This window comes from Sodiomyces alcalophilus (assembly GCF_042370955.1).
Source record: "Sodiomyces alcalophilus JCM 7366 unplaced genomic scaffold ACRALscaffold_2, whole genome shotgun sequence".
Classification (NCBI taxonomy): Eukaryota; Fungi; Ascomycota; class Sordariomycetes; order Glomerellales; family Plectosphaerellaceae; genus Sodiomyces; species Sodiomyces alcalophilus.
In genome coordinates, this window is record NW_027263533.1 from 5,085,071 (window position 1) to 5,103,356 (window position 18,286).

Sequence of the window (18,286 nt, forward strand, 5' to 3'; positions counted from 1 at the left end):
GAGCTAAACGGGTCCCGAGGAGACGGTCGCCGGGCCTCTAGAAGGGTCGGCAGCGGTCCGATCAGGGGAACGAATAGCTATAGATAGGTAGGCGGGCCTACGGTCGGCTCTTCTGGATCGTCTAGATAACTAAAAAGGGAAGGATAATATAAATTATGATTATAATAGGTGATAGGTGATGATCGTGAAAGATTAGACGAAAAGCTAGCTAGATATAGTGGGTCTATTCCGAAGAATAGCCGTATATAAGACCAGATCTCTAGGACCGCGTATATGGTTATATGATACCTATAACGTCTAGACCCGGAACACGGGTCTGCCCCTCTATAATCGGCCCTAAATTATTAAGCCACGCCCCGTGGTCTTAATAATTTTATTATAAATAGAAGTAATAACCGAATAACCGTCCTAAATATATCTCTATTACCCTAATCAGGGTATCTATAAGCAGCTTATACAGTAATAGCTTCCGTATTTTTCCTCGCGCGTGTATATTCCTATAAACGTCTCTCGAAGACGCGGGCTCGAAGGACGGTAACCTTATAGGTAAAGGTGACCTCGTAGGTCCTTCGTACGTAAGCCAGGTAGCGGCGGCGGCGGCTTCCTCGGTTCCGTATAAGGGATAAGTAACGCGGCGGTGGCTATAATAGGTAGTGGGCGGTAGTAAATAGGCGGCGGCCCTAGTATAGTCTTCGAGAAGACCGTGATAATATAGCGGCGAACGTATATACAGGGTAGGCGGCGGCCTTTTCGGTTCCGTAATAAGGAATAAGGCGGCGGCCCTAGTAAAACATTAACGACGCAAAACGCAGAACTAAGAGACGCAGAGTATATCTATCTCTTTCCACTACCTAGATTAAGGCAGGCAGTCCACTTCGGTTTATAGGCGTAAAGCACGCAGGTCGGATCTCTTCGGCGGTAGCGTGGCACGGCACGCAGGAAGTAGGTCGATTCGTCGAAGGCAGGAAGGTATCGCGGGCGGTAGGACTTTTCGCGGCGGTAGTATCGTGGCCGGGCTCGAAGGAACAGGAAGAAAAAGCAGGATTAACGGGATTAACTAGATTAATTAGATTAACAGGATTAATCGGATTAACAGGATTAATCTTATTAATAGGATTAATTAGATTAATTACGGGCAGGTAGGATTAGGCTCGGGCCGATTAAAGGAACGAAGATATCGGGGAAAAGAAGAGTAGTAAAAAGAGTAGGAAAAAAAGGAAAAGAGGAAAAGCTTATAGTGACTCTACCAGCAAAAAACGGCAGGCAGGATTAAGATCCAAAAAGAGTAGGCGGGATTAGTGGCATATAGTCTTCTTTAGGGGGAAGATATCTAACGCGTACCACTAAACTAACTAATAACTTAATAACTACCAGGCTAAATTAATTAAAACCGGCACCGTTTAATTACTCTTCTTCTAATCAGGCTAACGTGGTTATAAGCGAAAGAAAAGGTGAAAAACTATAAAAGATATAGTTAAAAGAAAAGGCTAAAAATTCGGCAGGTTACTCCTATAGACTTATAGTATAGGCTAGGCCCCGGGCCTAGTTATTTATCGGCCCTAAAGCTATACGAAAAAGCTCCTGCGCGTACAGCTTTCTATATAAAGAACAGGCTAGATTAGGGTCTTTGTATAGAAAAGAAAAAGAGGCGGGCAGGGTGAAATCGGGGGAGGGCAGGACTCTATATCTATCGGCCCTAAAGCTAAATAAAGAGGTCCCCCTCGAGGGCAGCTTTCTAAATAACCTAATAACAAAAACAAAAGCAAGAAGAAAGGTAGAAATAATAGATCCTGATTAGGCTAATAGAGTAGCTTCGGGAAAAAAAAAATCCGGCTCCAGGGCGTAGTTAAGAGAGACGCGGCCCTAGATACGAACCTATGATCTTTAGAAGACGCGGGCCCCGTTAGGAACTAGAAAAGCTCCCACGGACCCTATAAACGACTTCTGCTTCTGAAAACGATTCTATTACCCTAATTAGGTAAAGGAATAGGTAGAGGGAAAAAGGGAAAAAGGAAAAAAGGAAAGGAGGCGGGAAAAGGAAAAGGGAAAAGGGAAAAGAGGTAGGAGGAGGGAGGAGGAAGATAGTAAGGAAAAACAGGATCAGAAATCCCTTAGCCCTAGGGGCAAATCCACCTAAAAAGAAGACGTTAACGGCTATTAAGAACTAGAGCTCTTATAACTTCACGAATATCTTCGTCTCCCGAAAACGATTACCTTAACGCCTAATTATAAAGGCCCTGCTTTCGCTACACCTCTACTTCTATCACGTTAATCACCTACTATAAAGCTTATATCTCTACTATCTTAACTTCCTTTTTAAGGGAGCTACCGAATAGCTTTTCGATTTATAGCCGGCTTAATAGACTATAATAGCCTATATACCACTATAGATAAGGATTCTCGAAGCTATCGGGTAGGAGGAAAGCCGTCTATTTAGGTAGGCGGGTAAAGAGGTTAACGAATAGATCGGGACCGGCTTCTATGGTAAGAGGCAGGCCTATATTATATCGCCGCTCCTCTTCTTTGTCCTTTGCCGTATACTTATCGATATATACTTATATTTCGTCTTCTAAGCCTAGAGGTAGGCGGAAAGACTAATCGATAGGAATAGTAGGAGCAGGGGAGTCCACGGGGGGACTCTTAACTAGAGGAATAGGACGGGCGGTGGTAGCGGTAATAGCAGGTTCCTTTATTATAGAGTCTATAGGAGGACCCTTCGGAACCGGTGCCACGGAATCGACGGAGGCGGCAGAGCTAGCACGAGAGCTCTATAATAGAATAAAGGGAATAGCGGGAACGGCGGAGTCCACGGGAGGACTCTTTTCCACTATAGGAATAATAGGCGCGGCGGGCGTCTTCTTCTCCTTTATAGAGTCCACGGGAGGACTCTGGATTAGAGGAACGGCGGGAGGGGCGGTAGTAACGGCAGGTTCCTTTATTACGGAGTCTATAGCGGGGGGACTCCTCGGAACTGGTGCTATAGAATCGGTAGCGGTAGGGGAGCTAGTATAGGAGCTCGGCGCCGGAATAACAGGATTAACGGACTTAACGCGCTAGTTCTTCTAAAGCGCGGAGCTATTATAGCTCTTCCGGATTATAGAGCTAACGGGGCTCTTCTTCCTTTTCGGGTATATACGCCAACGGTGGCTATCCTAACTATAGGAATAACACTTAATTAGATAAATAGGATCGTGCCGGGCGGCGGGACTCTCTTCCTAACTCTTCCGTGGAGTCGTACTTCTACCGCGGCGGCGGCTTTTCCGACTACTACTTCGGCTCGGGTTCTGCCTATAAGCAACGTTACCGTTAGTCTGATTAAACGAATAGGAAGTAAACGGCAAAGAGATATCGCGGCTAGACCTCTAAGTATAAAGCTCTTCCAGGGCTGCCTCGCACGCCTTTAGCGTGACTCTCGTGATAACCTTAAAACAGGAGGTTAACCCGATTAGGAAGAATAGGAACGTATCCCACGCGCGTCTACCGGTATATATCCTCCTCTTATAACGCCGAGGCGTCTTCCCCTTTATATTCGACTATTAATCTGCAGGCAGTCTCTACGTTAGGATAGATTATAGCTATTAATAAGCAGGTAGCCTCTGCTCTTCTAAAGCACTATCGGGATCGCTTTTCCGGAGACTTAGGCCCTAGGAAACTATTTTTATGGATTTTAGTGTATATAGTGTTTTTATTATTTTTATTATTATAGCTATATCGTATCCGGAATCTGAACTCGTATCGTAACCTTATCTTTCTTCTTTTCTGCTACCCACGTAACGCGCTATTCTTCCGGGCCTTAACCTAAGCCTTTCGGCCGCTATTAGAGGGTAAATCTATAACCAAAACTATATCGTATCCAAAGCTATGCTATAACTAAAACCGTGCCGTATCTAAAGCTATACCTAAAACTGTATCGAAACCGAAGCTATGCCGTGTCTAAAACTATATCCTAACCGAAGCTATATCGTAACCAAACCAAGACTTAAGACCAAAGACTCAAAAGGGGAAAACCGTGACCGTATCGAGACTAATAACGTTAACAGGCCGTTCGTTTAGGCAGGCCGGAACTACCCTTATACGCAGGAAGATAGATAAAATCCCCCACGCCGATTATATCCGCCTCCGAGCACTAATTAAAGAAAGGCGAAGCCGTTACTATGCAGAACGGCTCCGCTAGGGCCAAAACAAATAAACAAATAACTAACTAATAATAGGCTAGCCGAAGGGAGGGTCAGGCTCGTCACGGGTCCGTATCTAGAGCTAAACGGGTCCCGAGGAGACGGTCGCCGGGCCTCTAGAAGGGTCGGCAGCGGTCCGATCAGGGGAACGAATAGCTATAGATAGGCAGGCGGGCCTACGGTCGGCTCTTCTAGATCGTCTAGATAACCAAAAAGGGAAGGATAATATAAATTATAATTATAATAGGTGATAGGTAACGATCGTGAAAGATCGGATAAAAAGCTAGCTAGATATAGTAGGTCTATTCCGAAGAATAGCCGCATACAAGACCAGATCTCTGGGACCGCGTACGTGGTCACGTGATACCCATAACGTCCAGACCCGGAACACGGGTCTGCCCCTCTACATTAGGAAGGGTAAAAGGATCTTTAAGGGTCTATTAGATAGGGGACTAGGTGCTTTAAAGGCAGACCTAGAGCTTAACGATATAGTTATTATAAAGGGATTCTATACGAATATCGTTTCGGAAGCTTTATTATATAAAGTTAGTATCTGGTATTCTGGGTTTAATTACTTACTACGCTATAGTACGGCTAATAATAGCGTTATCTTACTAAAGTTAATTCGTTAATATAACGTCACGATTCTAGAGTATAAATAGATTTTATCTTACTCTTCTATTCCTATAATAATCTAAGACGTGATTCTAATTAATACCGACTTTATCTTTATACTCGTTATAATAGTGGATCGGCCTTTAAGATTAAAGATTTATAGGCCCTTAGTAAATAACCTAAGACCCCGAGTCGATAAAGAATAACTATAGCACTTAAGAGCTAGCTATTTAGGTCCTAATACTCTAAGAGAGCTTATGCGTAACGTAAAGAATATATTAATTAAGGGAACTAAGCGGATAGATTATAAGGTATATTTATATATATAGGCTATATAAGTCGTATCACGGAGATAATCTAAGCACCGCTTACCTTAACCCTTTTAGCGTATTTATTAGGACCTCTAAGAGCTACCTAAGAGCTATAACGGTATACGATATCTCCTTATAGTAAAGAATAAATATAGCGGATAGATTTACGTGATACTAATTATATTAAAGGACGGCGTCACGATCTATAACGCTTTAATATCTATCGATAATTAGGTTATATAATAATTTTCGGTTCCGATCTATAAGATACGTAGTAATAACGAGCCCGCTATAATATATATATTAGGAAACACCTATTTCTAATAATAGCAGCGCTTTTAAGGAATTAAAGCCGAAATCGTACCCTTATATACCTATAAACTAAATAAAGGATCGGAATAAGCCGGATAAAAGGTAGTTAATAAATCGAATATAATACTTACCGGAGCAGGATTACCTGAATTTATTTAGCTAGAGAGTATAAAGGTAGCGGCGAAAATTATAAATATAAATCCCTTAAAACGCCTAGGATAGAAATCCCTAATTAAGGTCCTAGACTTATAGTTCAGGAATAATACGCTATTACTAATAAAAGAGTATACCGCCGACCTACGCCCTGATTAGAGTATATTACGCGTATATAGATACTGTGCTTACCCGCTAAAAAAGGATAAAGAGGCGGGAAAAGATAAGAAAGCGTATAAAGTTAAGCTAAGGGCTTATATTAGATACCTAGTAGGATACGTCGCCTATAATATCTATAGGATCTAGATCCCTTAGCTCTAGAAGGTTATCTTAACGCGTAACGTTCGCTTTAACGAGTATATATTTTATAACCTAAAGCTCGAAGAAGAATCGTAAATTAAGGAGGCAGAGATAAAAAAGTGGATTATACTCTTTAAAAAGGAAGAAGAGGATAAAAACACAGAATTTATCCCTTAAATACTGCCTCTAAGGACGTTAAGCGTAACTTCTAGAGAATAAGTATAGTCCACGGGTTTAAACTCGGGGGTAAAAGTAAAGGGAGTATTAGAAACGGACGCCGATATATAGCCTAAAAAAGATCCTAATATAGATACTTAGTATACACCGTCACGAACTATAGCGACTAGACTTTAAACACTACGGGAAACGCCTAAACCGACCACGCGTATATAGGAATAGGATTAACCCGGATTACTATAAAAGAAACTAAGGATAATACTTAAGACACCTAAGCCTAAGCATTAACCTTATTCTTAGGATAATATAGCGGTCCGCGGTAAGGATACTAGGCTCGACACGCTAGATACGCCCGGTCTAGAGCTCGACTTAGATTACTTAACGTATAAAGTAAGCGATAGGAATACGCAGACTTCTTCTAAGGTTATAGCTACCCTTAAATAAAGTTATAGTATCACCCTATTATAATTATTAATTCCTCCGATAAAGTCCGCCACACTAAAACCCAAGGCGAGTAAATAACATATAGAACTAACACGTTTAAGCGTAAGGATCCGTGAATATAGAGCTTAGGGGAAAGTAAAGATAATTAATCGGAGGATATATAAAGCAGAACCGGAGGAAGACGGAGCCTTAATTATATTCCTTACGTCTAATTAACGGGAGGAATATAAAAAGGACCTATCCGCGTTTCTAGTATTCTTTTTAACGTTTCTTAGAGCAGTAGATCCTAAAAGGTCCGCTCGGCTAAGTAAAGTGGCGAAAAAGTAAATAATAATAAGCCTAAGGCTCGATAAACGGATTTATCGGGATAACCTATAACCTCCGCTAAGGAACTAGTTAGAGATAACTTTATATCTAATAAATACTTAATTTAAGGAAATAGCGTATAAGGAAGTTAATAAACTAATCGAAAAACGTATATAAAAAGAAATTAACCGTGATAATATAAAAACCAGACCTCTCCTATAAAAATAGGTTTTTACCTATAAATTTAACTAAAACGGATATCTTAAGAGAGCTAAGGCATATATCTATATAAGGGGCGATCTTTAAGATAGCTTTATAATTAAGGGTATATACGCAGCGATACTTATAACGCGCTTATTCTGTATAGTAATAGCGCTCGCCGCGTAATTCGACCTCGAGATTAAGTAACTTGATATTATAAACGCCTTTATCCACGCTAAAAAAAGTAAGACCGGATAGCTAGTTATGTGTAAGCTACCTAAGGGATTTAAGTAATTAGGAAAGTGCCTAGAGCTCGATAAAGCTCTATACGGCCTAAAAGACTCGCTAAGACTCTGGTTTATAACCTTTTTAGCTACGCTAAAGGAGCTAGGAATAAAGGCCAGTCTTAAAGAACCGTACCTCTTTTTTACTCTAAAAAGAGACGTTTTTATTATATTCTTCGTGGATAATATATTAGTCTTATTCTATAGAAATAACGCGTCTAAAGCACACGAAATTATAAACGGTATTAAAGGTCGATTCGAAGTAACGGATAAAGGAGATACCGAATTCTTCCTAGGCGTTAAAATCATATAAAATCGTGCTAAGTATAAAATCAGCCTATTACACGAGTCGTATATTAAGAAAATAGTATAGCGCTTCGGGATAAACACTCTAAATATATATCTAATAATCCCGATCCCCGTTATAGATTATAAGAAAAGCACCGGTAAAGTAACTAAATACTAAGTAAAGAGATATTAGGAGAAGGTCGGATTACTGCTTTATATAGTAATTATAATTAGACCTAATATAGTATTTACGTTTTCCGTTTTATTATGATTTCTTACTAACCCTATATAAGAATATAAAAAAGCCGTCGATTAAGTAATCCGCTATTTATTTATAACGCGTAACCTCTTAATTTAATACGGTTTAAGCACGGGGGTATAGGTAATAATAATCGCTAGTAACGCCTCTTTCGTAGACGATATAGATACACGCTAATCGTTATAAGGTTTTCTAATAAGCCTATTCGGTGGTCTTATCGTTTAGAAAGCTAATCGCTAGGCCACGGTTATAACGTCTATAACTAAGGCAGAACTGCTCGCTTTAGAATAAGTCACGAAGGAAATAATAGGACTAAAGCGTCTTTTCGCTAAGATAAGATTTAACCCGGAGTCACCTTAGAATATCTACTACGATAATATATAAACGATCCGACTTATAGTTAACGATAACTACCGGATTAAAACCCGTTTACGCTATATCGATATATAGCGTATATAGGTCCGTTAGGAATATAAGAAAAGGGTATTTAGAGTGGTTTATCTTACTATAAAAAAGATACCAGCTAACGGTTTAACGAAGGCGCTCCTAAGGTAACGATTTAAGACCTTCCGAGCGCACCTTAATATAAAGGTACTCGGAGGGGGTAGGAATTAAGGAAATTAATTAAGGACCGAGAACACTAATAAAAATTAATTATCTAAGTTAACCCTATAATAGGGGAAAAGGGTATTATATACTAATAACGCCTATACGCTAAAAAGCTCCTATTCTCTTATTAAAAGCTTAAATAAAAAATTATTTACTCGTACCCTTATTATCGGCCAAAGCATTAGCCGCCTTAGTCGTAGTTTCTATTAACTTCTTTATTTAAGCCTTAACCGCTTTTTAAACGGTATCTATTAATACCGACCCTAGTCTATTTCTAGATACTCTATTAGAGTTTTTATTACCCTTAATAAGAGCTTTGTTTAGAATAAGTTCTAGGCTGGGTTTATTAAAAAACTCCTTAAATTTATTAAGTAAAATTAATTAAAACTTAATAGTCTTTTTAAGCTTATCCTTAAACTACTAAAGAGTTAGTAAGTAAGAAATAATGGTCGTAAATCTTAGATAAGCATTTATACCTAGAACGTCTCGAACCCTAGTATTATTTAAACCACCGATAATTTTAATTAAGACACGTACTAGAGGGAGTAGGTGCGCCGGACTAAGTATAAGTTAGCGGTCGTAAGTCTTGAAAATAAAAAGACGGAGTAACTTATATAAGCTCGTATACATGACTACCACTATAGTATTTATTATAACGCTTCGAACGTTTAGAGTATATATAGTATTTATTAAATAACTTCTATTTACCGGACACGATACTATATATATATTAAATATAGGGAGGATCGAAGGCGATCGGAACGTGTTCCTTATTACTTACTTTTACCTTACCTTTGCCCTTATTAACTTTCGCCTTTTTCGAAGGCGAAGGGGAGGTAGTAGCCTCGGACTTAGAGGCGGGGGCGGTGGCGGCACTTAAGGCGGGGGCGGGGGAGGTATCTAACGGACCAGCCTTAGAATTAATTATATTAATAGTTCGCTTATTCTAAACGCTATCAGAGTATGAACGGTAAGAAAGGGAAGCTTATTTACTCGAGGCGACCGCCTTAGTATAACGTCTAAATAGACGGGAGGGGGGGTGGTCTTATAACCGTCTAGATTAGATAGGAGGGGATCCTATAACTCCGAGACCCACGATTAGTGCCGAGCCAAGTAATAAGTGCGACGACTAAATAGAAGCTAAGCAGATTACTTACTATAACGAGCCTTATTAAACTTATTAATTAAGGTTAAAGATAGCTTAAAAAGAATTAAAAATCGTTAAAAAAGTGGGTAAAAAAACTAATGATTTTGATAAAGGTGAAGGAAGAAAGATCGTTATAAATTAGGCGGAAGGAATAGCTTTTTAAGCTAAAAAAATCTGCTATTATAAGCTCCTATAATAAGGAATCAGCCCTATTAACCTATTTACAGAAAATTTCCTTTATGTTTAAAGCTTTTATTATTATTCAGGAAACATCACGAATATAATTATATAGCGTTTATTAGCTAGATTTACCTCGCCGAGTTTTCGAATAAAGGAAATAAAGTACTCGAAGGTAATTAAAGAGCTATAAAAATAGCACCTTAGTTAGGGGGTGTGTTAAACTAAATAAAGGAAAACCCACTATTATTAGGTAATATTAAGTTATGGCCCTATATCGGAAGGATAATTATCCGAAGGGTATATCTTATAATGTATTTAGACCTAGCATATAATTTTCCTTTGTACACGTGGAAGATAGAAAATACAACGCTTTCACCTCTCTTTTAAGTGCTCGAGATACAGTACGACATTGACAGTAAGCTTAAGATGACGGGGGTGAAGTCCTCGGACGAGTCGGTCGATGGGGTTCTAGTTTATTGTCCGTACTGAGTTCAGGGTTACGGCGAGTTGGAAGGGCAAATTCTGATATAAAGGTGATGTCTTTGGGAAGTTATAGAAGAAACGGAACTTGGTGGAATTGTGGAACTATGAGCTCCCATCTACCCCGAAATCGCCCACTAGTGACGAGGCCCGGCCCGAAGCCGGCCGGCTATTAGCGGCTTGTGCCAGGACCGGACCGGTCACCGGCGTCGGACCATTGGTTTCGGATCCGGACCCGGAAAGGTACCTAGCAACGGGTAAACTCGAGTCCCGATAGGCGGCGCAAATACATTTACACATTTTGGCTATCCTTTCGTCTGTATCGGAACAGGGCCTGGGGTCATCGTTTATCGAGGAGGGAGTGCCTGTATGTAGACCTATCTGTACATGTATGGACCCAGGACAAATGTTGAAGACTCGAACCCAGCCCTTGGAACCTTCTTTATCCTAGTCTACCATGCAGCGGCAGTGGGATATCGCCGGTCGCCTCACGCTCTTGCTCCCTAGGAGTCACATACTCTCACGTACCATGTGTGTGTGTGTGTGTGTGTGTGTGTGTGTGTGTGTGCCCGGGTGCGAGAACGGTGACCCGTCATTGCGAGGGGGACTTGAGATTGCTAGCTTCTACTGTCTCTATATCATACAGCTATGTCTATGTCGACAGGGAAACGGTAGGTTGAGAACCGTTAAATCTATTCATGTCAAAAACCGCAGATGCCATCATTGCCATTCATTAGTTCGTTTCATGTTCCTATGAAGCTTCATGGGCGTAACAATCGTTTCTATACGTGACAGAGTGCCAACTCAAAGCTTAGGCTGGTATCGACGATTTTTTCTGATGGCCTCGCCGTACCGGATGAACAATAGCGGAACTGGGATAAGGCCGACGGCGATGAATCCGAGGGTCGAGTTACCCCAGCCGAGTCCCAGTTTATCGTAGAGCGGGGGGCCGGCCAGGGGAAGAAAGGCACCGAAAATGGATCGGAGGACGGTGGCGGCAGCCAATGCAGAGGCTGCGTACAGCGTGTATGCGTCTACCAAGTAGACCTGGATTGTCATCTGCAAGGTGTGAGATTAAGTTTATCTTCTCGCGTGGGGAAGGAAGCTGCCGGCAAAAGACAGGCAGGCAAAAGAAGCAGAAAGCTGAGCGTACCAGTGACATATTCAGCCCCAGGCCGAGAAGCGACGTCGCAGCTATAGGAATGATCCAGTGCAGCCCATAGTGGGTAGTCCAGCCGTAGATGAAGAAGCAGGCCGGGATGCAAAATGCCGCGGGGATCATCAGGGGGAGCCGGTACTCGGGTTTCAGTTCGCCTTCGGCCAGCAGTGCTTTTCCTGTCAAGAGGCGGTCGGCGAGGTAGCCAAAGACAGCGTTGCCCATGAGCAAGCCGACGGCGATGCCAAGGTAGGCGAGCCCCGTCTCACCGACGGAAAAGCCATAGGTGCCGCCAAAGACGGACGGAATGGTGACGAAGAGGAGGAACTGGTAGGAGAAGACGACGGCGATGAAGAGGGAGAAGAGGAAGACGATGGGCGACCGGAACAACATGACGAGAGGCCGGCGGACGGAGCGGGCGATGCGGCCTCGTCGGCTTGAGGTGTCGGCCATGGCGGATGTGAGGTGCGGGTTCCCCGTCTCGCGGCGCAGGCGGTTGACTTTGCGTTGGAGGAGAACGGGGGGGTAGGTCTCGCGCACGACGAGGAAGAAGATGACGGTGAAGACGCCTGCCTATGCGGTTGTCGCCAAACATGGCGTGCGTTAGTCTCCCATCTTTGGTCCTTTCTATACTTCCACGACCTATCTCCATCTCCCTCATGTCAACGTGGGGCCACTCACCATAATGGTCACCAGCCAAAACACCCACCTCCATCCCAAGGCTTCCGTGAGATATCCGCCGACCGCAGGTCCCACGGCAGGCCCCATGAGCGGACCAAACGTCCAGATGGCCATGGCCCGGCCGCGCTCTTCCTGGGCGAAAAGGTCGGCGACGGTGGCACCGCCTACGGTCAGGACGGCCGAGGCCTCCATGCCGGCCAGCATGCGGAAGATGATGAGGGCCGGCAGGTTGGGGCTGAGGGCGCAGCCGGCGGTGAAAATGGTGAAGAGGACGTTGGTGACGTGGTAGGGCAGCAGGCGGCCGTACATCTCCGACATGGGCGCGACGATGAGCGGGCCGATGGCGAGGCCGACATTGTATACGCTCACGATGAGAGAGCTGAGGACTTTGTCGGTGCTGTCAAAGTCGATGATGGCCTGGTTGACGCCTGGGGCGGCGATGGATGAACCGAGGGCGCTGCGACGTGTTAATCATGACGACCTTAGATACGACAATAACATGAAATCAATGGAGGAAAAAATAAAAAAGGAGAAAAAAGACGAGACGCACGAGATGAAGGTCATGGCGGCCAGGACAAAAACGTTGAGCCACTTTCTCCTGGAGGGCCAATTGACCGCCATCTCCGGATCATCAGGGCCATCGAAATCGACAATGTGGCTGGAGTGGCCTCCCTGGCCTCCCTCTAACGCGATCACATCCTCTGTTGGACTGACCATGTCAGGCTCGAGTTTTCGTGTCTGGACGCTGGACACGACGAAGAAGCAGATGGTGCATCTAGAGATGGAAAAGTACGAATACTTTGTGCAAGTAGCTGCAGATGCCCATTCCAGTCTCGGTACGTTCCAGATTATTCCATGTCTCGATTGGGGCCAGATCGGCGAGATAACATAAGAATCATGAGCCTTGGAGACTGAGACAGCATGGAAACATGTGGCGGCACACGGCAAACACGGGAGGGCTACAACGTACAAGGTAGCATACAACGTACATCAACGTAGTCCATGGTCCTAGGCCTGTGGATCGACCGTTCGACGCGGTGTAACAACATTCCAAGAATAGTAGTGTACATGGTCGTATAGACAGGGGGTCCCGGACGGACCAGGGATAAAGCAGGGTATTAGCATGCGCCGGCCCGGTTCTCGGCCCGGAGCCCGGCTCAACTAGGAAGGTCCTCCGCTATGCTCATAAAAGGTACATTGAGGACAGATGGCCCCCTGCTAAGCGAACAAATTACTCCTGCAAGCTCCAGGGGCACCTTAGAGCCTCGCACGAGCCTGGCCCAATCCATCCCAATCACTCTCCGTAAAGGGAACGTACTCGGATGCCCCAGCCGGGAGCCAGAAGAAGCGATCCCGCTCCCCGCCCTTGACCTTTGTTCCCCTGAGGCGAGGATCGACACCTTCCTCCCTTAGGGGCACCTTGCTATGTTTGTGGTTATCGGTGCTCATGGCGCCGACACCGCCGTCCCGGACACGGAGGAAGAGGGGCACGGCATATGACGGCAGTTTCGACCGAAGCAGCGCCGCCAGCCCGGCGCGGTCCAAGTCGTCCGCCGTCCCTCCGTTCTTCAACACCAGGGCGACGCAGCCCGCCCTACCGTCGTGGCCGGGGATCCTGACGCCGTAGACGTTGGCCTCGGCGATTTGCGACGCAGAGCCCAGCACCTGGGCCACCTCGGTCGTCGACACGTTCTCCCCCTTCCAGCGGTACGTGTCGCCGAGCCGGTCGACAAAGTACCAGTACCCGTCGGCGTCGCGGCGCAGCGCGTCGCCCGTCCGGAAGTAGAGGTCTCCCTTTTCGAACACGTCCTTGAGAAGCTTCTTTTCCGTCGCGCCCTCGGCTTGCCAGTACCCGGCCCAGGCCGACCGGGACGGCAGCTTGACGAGGATCTCGCCGCCCTTGTCGTACGGCACGCGCCGCGCGAAGCCCGTCTCGGGCGATCGCCAGACGTCACCCGTGTCGGGGTCGATGTGGACGGGCACGTAGGTGTTGTGGAATTTGCGGCGGAGGAGCCAGCCGTGGTGGCCTACGGCGCCGATGCCGACCCCGGAGTTTCGGTAGTGGTTTAGCAGGGTGAGGACGCCCTCGGTGCTGGCGTAGAACTCGCCGATGTCCGAGATGCCGAAACGGTTCTGTCAATGCGCGATTAGCTTGGATGATGGGCCGGTGTGGAGGCAATTGGTCTCCCCTTACCTGGAGTTCCTTCCACAACTCGGGACTGAGTCCGTTGCCCCAGATGAGGCGGATCTGATGCTTACGGTCGTTGGGCGAGGGGGGAGCAGAGAGCAAGTACCGTACCAGCTCCCCGACTTTTCAATTATTAATAATTCTCCTTATCACCAGAAGCAGACGAGGTAGAGCAGGGAGGGGAGGGTAACGTACCATAGACAAAAACGGTTGACCTGCTTTGTATACAGTCGTCCCAGAACCGCGAGAGCGAGAATTTAGGAACCACAGCAATGGAAATACCACTCATCAAGTCGTTCATGGCGGCGATCCCGCCGGTGCCATGGTACAGGGGGATACAATAGTAGGTCCGATCGCCATCTGGACCCGGTCGCTGCCCAAATGTTTTCGGGAGAAGAGACGCCGAGGGGTAGTTCCGAGCCACCGTGAGGGGGACCGCCTTTGGCAGGCCGGTAGTTCCGCTTTCGATCCGTTAGTAGGGCGGCTTCGTGCTGAGACGAGGTCGACGGAGATGCCACGCACCTAGTATACATGAGAGCCAAAGGCAACACCAAGCCCTGATCAAAACAGTCTACCGTTGCTCGTTCCGGGACATTCTCAGCAATGCGAGACTTGAGCGAGTCGGAGAGCCTGATGGTCTCGACGCCAATCTCCTTCAGCTGTGCATCGGCGGCCTCGATTCGCGAAGCGCAGTCCGGCGCATCGTCATACAGGAGGAACCGCGTGCCCGCCAGACCGAGGCAGTGAACCAGGGCGTCGGAGACCAGGTTGTAGTTGACGAGGGCCGGGGCGGCGCCGATGGAGAGGAGGCCCATCCACACGAAGAGGAACTCGGGCGAGTTGTACATGTAGACGCCGACGTACTGGGACGGCGCGACGCCCAGGCTCTGGAAGTAGCGGCCATACTGACAGGCGCGCTCGTAGGTTTGGGCCCAGGTGTACTCGGCCTGGCGCGACCATATGCACGGCGCGTTTCCGAGCTGGCGGGCGGCGGCTTCGAAGAGGAAGAAGCCGGAGGCTTTTTTTTGCTCGACTGTGAGGCGTTAATTTTTTTCTCCGTATTTTCTATTCTGTCCCAAGTCGTAGAGTCAAAATGTAATGGAACGGAAGACTAAAAAAAAAAGGAAAAAAAAAAAAAAAATTACCTGCGCTTGCAAGATTGCGCTCGCCCTGTTTGGCTCGTGATAATTGATCGAGATCTTTCGAAATGTGAAACTTGGCATCGAGGTATGCCGACCCCGCGGCCATGCCAACGAGGGTTAGCAGGCCACGAGGCATCCCCTCCAAAATGGTATCCAGTGGCAGCGACATATTCGTAGTGATGCACGCAGAGGTGGACAGTCAGCAACAGTCAGTTAGAGATCCTCGACACAACGTATTAGACGTCTTCTTAGGCCATTCCAGCGTCGACTACGTTCAAATTGGCCTGCAGCTGGCGGTGTGGAGTGGAGGGTAGGCGCGCCAATCAACGACGCTGTTGAGCGGATAATAGGCTAAATTCCGCGAGCGCTCAAATTCCGTTGCGAAGAGGCATGGGAAACAGGGATGTGGACACTATACCATTCTTGGTTATCGATGCATGCATTTCCATGGATCATGGTTCATGATATGGTGACTGTGATGACAGCGTACATGCGCAGACGACGTACAACGTGCGTTGTAAGTACGCTGTACGTCGTATGTGCGTCGTATGTAGAGTAGCCTGGCAGGGCTTGCTCACAATCATGCGATACAACTCTTCTGCGGTATGAAAATTGCTCATCGTCTCGTCTCAATGCACTTATATCTCGAGAATCGCTCCCGCCTTATCCCGCCTTATCCCGCCCTGTCCCGCTCCAGCCCGGCCCAGATAAAAAGAGTGGGTCCCGGCAACGCAAGCGTGGGGGCCAAATTACGTTTCCCAGGGAACGATCGGCGTAAATTTGGTCCGATCGCTACCGGCAGGGTTGTACTTTACACTAGTGACATCCCTGTACCTAGTACACGTACAACGTACATACGTAAGTGTAAATACAACGTAGAGTGCTGTCCTTCGTACTTTGTATACATGTACCGTTAGTGGACCCTATGCGCCGGCCCCGGGTCAAGGACCGGTGGTCGGCGGCCTTGCAGAGCAGATAGACTAAACCTGCTTCGGTCCCAGATCGTCCCGTACAACGTATTCGAATGCTTTCGAAATTGCGCCCTGCAGCCAATTGACTGTCCTGTTCACGATCATGCCCATTTAGGGTAGGGCAATTGGTTTCCTGGGAATTTCCTGGGGCCGTGGTTTTATGGGGCCGACGCCCTCGGAAGGAACCGGTAGCGTCTCGGTTGTAGCGGAGTCGCACCGACCCGAGATCCATTCTGGATATACCGTAACCCAATCATGAATAAGAGGATTACTATCGAGTGCCTCTTACGTCTCTTCTCCCTCCGTAGCGGTTCGTCCCTGACCGGCATTCTCTAATCATCTTGGATTACCTATCAATTTTCATCGTGTTCCAATGAGTCGGCCACCTCTGAACGGCATACGTGTCGTTGAGCTCGCTGGGCTGGCACCTGGTTCGTGCACCCCTTTTTCCTTTTCCCTTTTTCCCCTTCCCCCCCCCCCCCCCTTTTTCTTTTGTTTTTCTTTTTCAGTACAAGGGGAAAACTAAAATACAACAACACCCACAGCCCCCTTTTGCGGCCTCGTCCTAGCCGATTACGGCGCCTCCGTTCTTCGCATCGATGGACCTCGCTCCCCTAAAGGCGACGTCTTGGCCAGACACAAGTCGTCCCTATACCTCGACTTGAAGCACCCACCGTCCCGGGACGTCCTGATCCAGCTGCTCAGCCACGCAGACGTGCTCATCGACCCGTTCCGGCCAGGCGTGCTCGAACGACTGGGTCTGTCGCCCCACGAGGTCCTCCTGCCAAAGAACCCACGGCTGGTGGTGGCCCGCCTTAGCGGGTTCCGGCGCGATGGCAAGTATCGGGACATGGCGGGCCACGACATCAACTACCTCGCGGTATCAGGCGTGCTCTCCATGCTCGGCCGCGCGGCCGACACGCCTCACCCACCGGCCAACCTGCTGGGTGACTTTGCAGGCGGGGGCGCAATGTGCGTGCTCGGTATCCTCCTGGCGCTGATGGCCCGCCATGCGACGGGGACGGGCCAGGTGGTGGAGGCCAACATGGTGGACGGGTCGGCCTACCTCGCCACCATGCCGCGGTTGGCGACCAAGACGCCCTTTTGGGGCGCGCCACGCGGCCAGAACTTTCTGGATGGAGGGTGCCCGTGGTACGACACGTACCGGACCAAAGACGACGCGTACGTCTCGGTTGGGGCGCTGGAGCCTCGCTTCTACGATGCGCTGCTTGGCGGGTTAGGGCTCGACCCCGCGACGCTGCCCCCCCGAGAGGACAGGAACCAATGGCCCGCGCTGCGATCCATTTTCCAGGCGAGATTTGCGGAGAAGACGCGCCGAGAGTGGGAGGAGGTGTTTGATGGTCTTGACGCCTGCGTAACGCCGGTGCTGGGCCAGGCTGAACTAGAGAGGGAGGGGTTCCTGCAGCGGCTCCCTGTTCACTTGTCTGACACGCCTGGGAAACCAATACCACCTGGCCAGGGTGATTGGACAGGCGGCACTCTGGCGCATGGTACGGGAGGAGAAGAGGTGTTGTCGCAGTGGACCGGGTGGGTAAAGGGGGTTGACTACACGAAGACGGCAGGTGGGATTACCATTGGAACCAAGGCGAAGCTGTAGGGAATCGGGTGCTTGCGCACGTTGTACACGCACAGGAGAGGCGGCTGGGGAGAACGAGGAGGCGCAGCAGGTGGTATGCATACAACGTAAGATGCACTAAAGTGCGTGTATGTGCAACGTCGTTGCAGTTCATTTGGGTACCTACGATAAGCGAGACCCGCTACATTTAGAGTCTACCGAGCTGAATGTGTTGTCCCATACAACGTACGTTGTATACCCACGAGCCTGGCGATTTCCATCTTGTGATATATTTCTTTCTTTCTTTACTATTACACGAACATAGCTATCT

General features: G+C 47.3%; 3 protein-coding genes across 3 annotated transcripts; 1 reads left to right on the top strand and 2 right to left on the bottom strand.

The window, feature by feature from the left end:
• Positions 1 to 10,782: 10,782 nt before the first annotated feature.
• Positions 10,783 to 12,841, bottom strand: ACRALDRAFT_1040734 (uncharacterized protein). Its single transcript, XM_071015197.1, has 4 exons — positions 12,629 to 12,841; positions 12,079 to 12,535; positions 11,395 to 11,970; positions 10,783 to 11,300 (listed from the first exon to the last, which is right to left on the bottom strand). The coding sequence occupies exons 1-4, from the start codon at positions 12,793 to 12,795 to the stop codon at positions 11,046 to 11,048; spliced, it is 1,455 nt and encodes a 484-aa protein (XP_070877907.1). The 5' UTR covers positions 12,796 to 12,841; the 3' UTR covers positions 10,783 to 11,045.
• Positions 12,842 to 13,094: 253 nt separating this feature from the next.
• ACRALDRAFT_1075272 (uncharacterized protein) lies at positions 13,095 to 15,544 on the bottom strand (the record flags this gene model as incomplete). The annotated part of the gene is made up of 5 exons (XM_071018357.1): positions 13,095 to 14,211; positions 14,273 to 14,388; positions 14,462 to 14,727; positions 14,885 to 15,299; positions 15,412 to 15,544. 5 exons carry the CDS (start codon positions 15,542 to 15,544, stop codon positions 13,336 to 13,338), a joined length of 1,806 nt encoding a protein of 601 aa, XP_070877908.1. The 3' UTR covers positions 13,095 to 13,335.
• A 1,165-nt stretch (positions 15,545 to 16,709) lies between these two features.
• Positions 16,710 to 18,200, top strand: ACRALDRAFT_1075273 (uncharacterized protein). Its single transcript, XM_071018358.1, has 2 exons — positions 16,710 to 16,810; positions 16,925 to 18,200. The coding sequence occupies exons 1-2, from the start codon at positions 16,753 to 16,755 to the stop codon at positions 17,995 to 17,997; spliced, it is 1,131 nt and encodes a 376-aa protein (XP_070877909.1). The 5' UTR covers positions 16,710 to 16,752; the 3' UTR covers positions 17,998 to 18,200.
• The last annotated feature ends 86 nt before the right edge of the window (positions 18,201 to 18,286 follow it).

What these genes read in the sequence shown, in the direction of transcription:
- ACRALDRAFT_1040734 (XM_071015197.1), bottom strand. Translation starts at nt 12,795, where the DNA reads ATGGTCAGTCCAACAGAGGATGTGATCGCGTTAGAGGGAGGCCAGGGA. An exon ending in GCCGCCATGACCTTCATCTC is followed by an intron (nt 12,536 to 12,628) that starts GTGCGTCTCGTC and finishes AACACGTCGCAG; the next exon opens with CGCCCTCGGTTCATCCATCG. An exon ending in TGGGGCTGAATATGTCACTG is followed by an intron (nt 11,301 to 11,394) that starts GTACGCTCAGCT and finishes CACACCTTGCAG; the next exon opens with ATGACAATCCAGGTCTACTT.
- ACRALDRAFT_1075273 (XM_071018358.1), top strand. Translation starts at nt 16,753, where the DNA reads ATGAGTCGGCCACCTCTGAACGGCATACGTGTCGTTGAGCTCGCTGGG. An exon ending in GCTCGCTGGGCTGGCACCTG is followed by an intron (nt 16,811 to 16,924) that starts GTTCGTGCACCC and finishes CAACACCCACAG; the next exon opens with CCCCCTTTTGCGGCCTCGTC.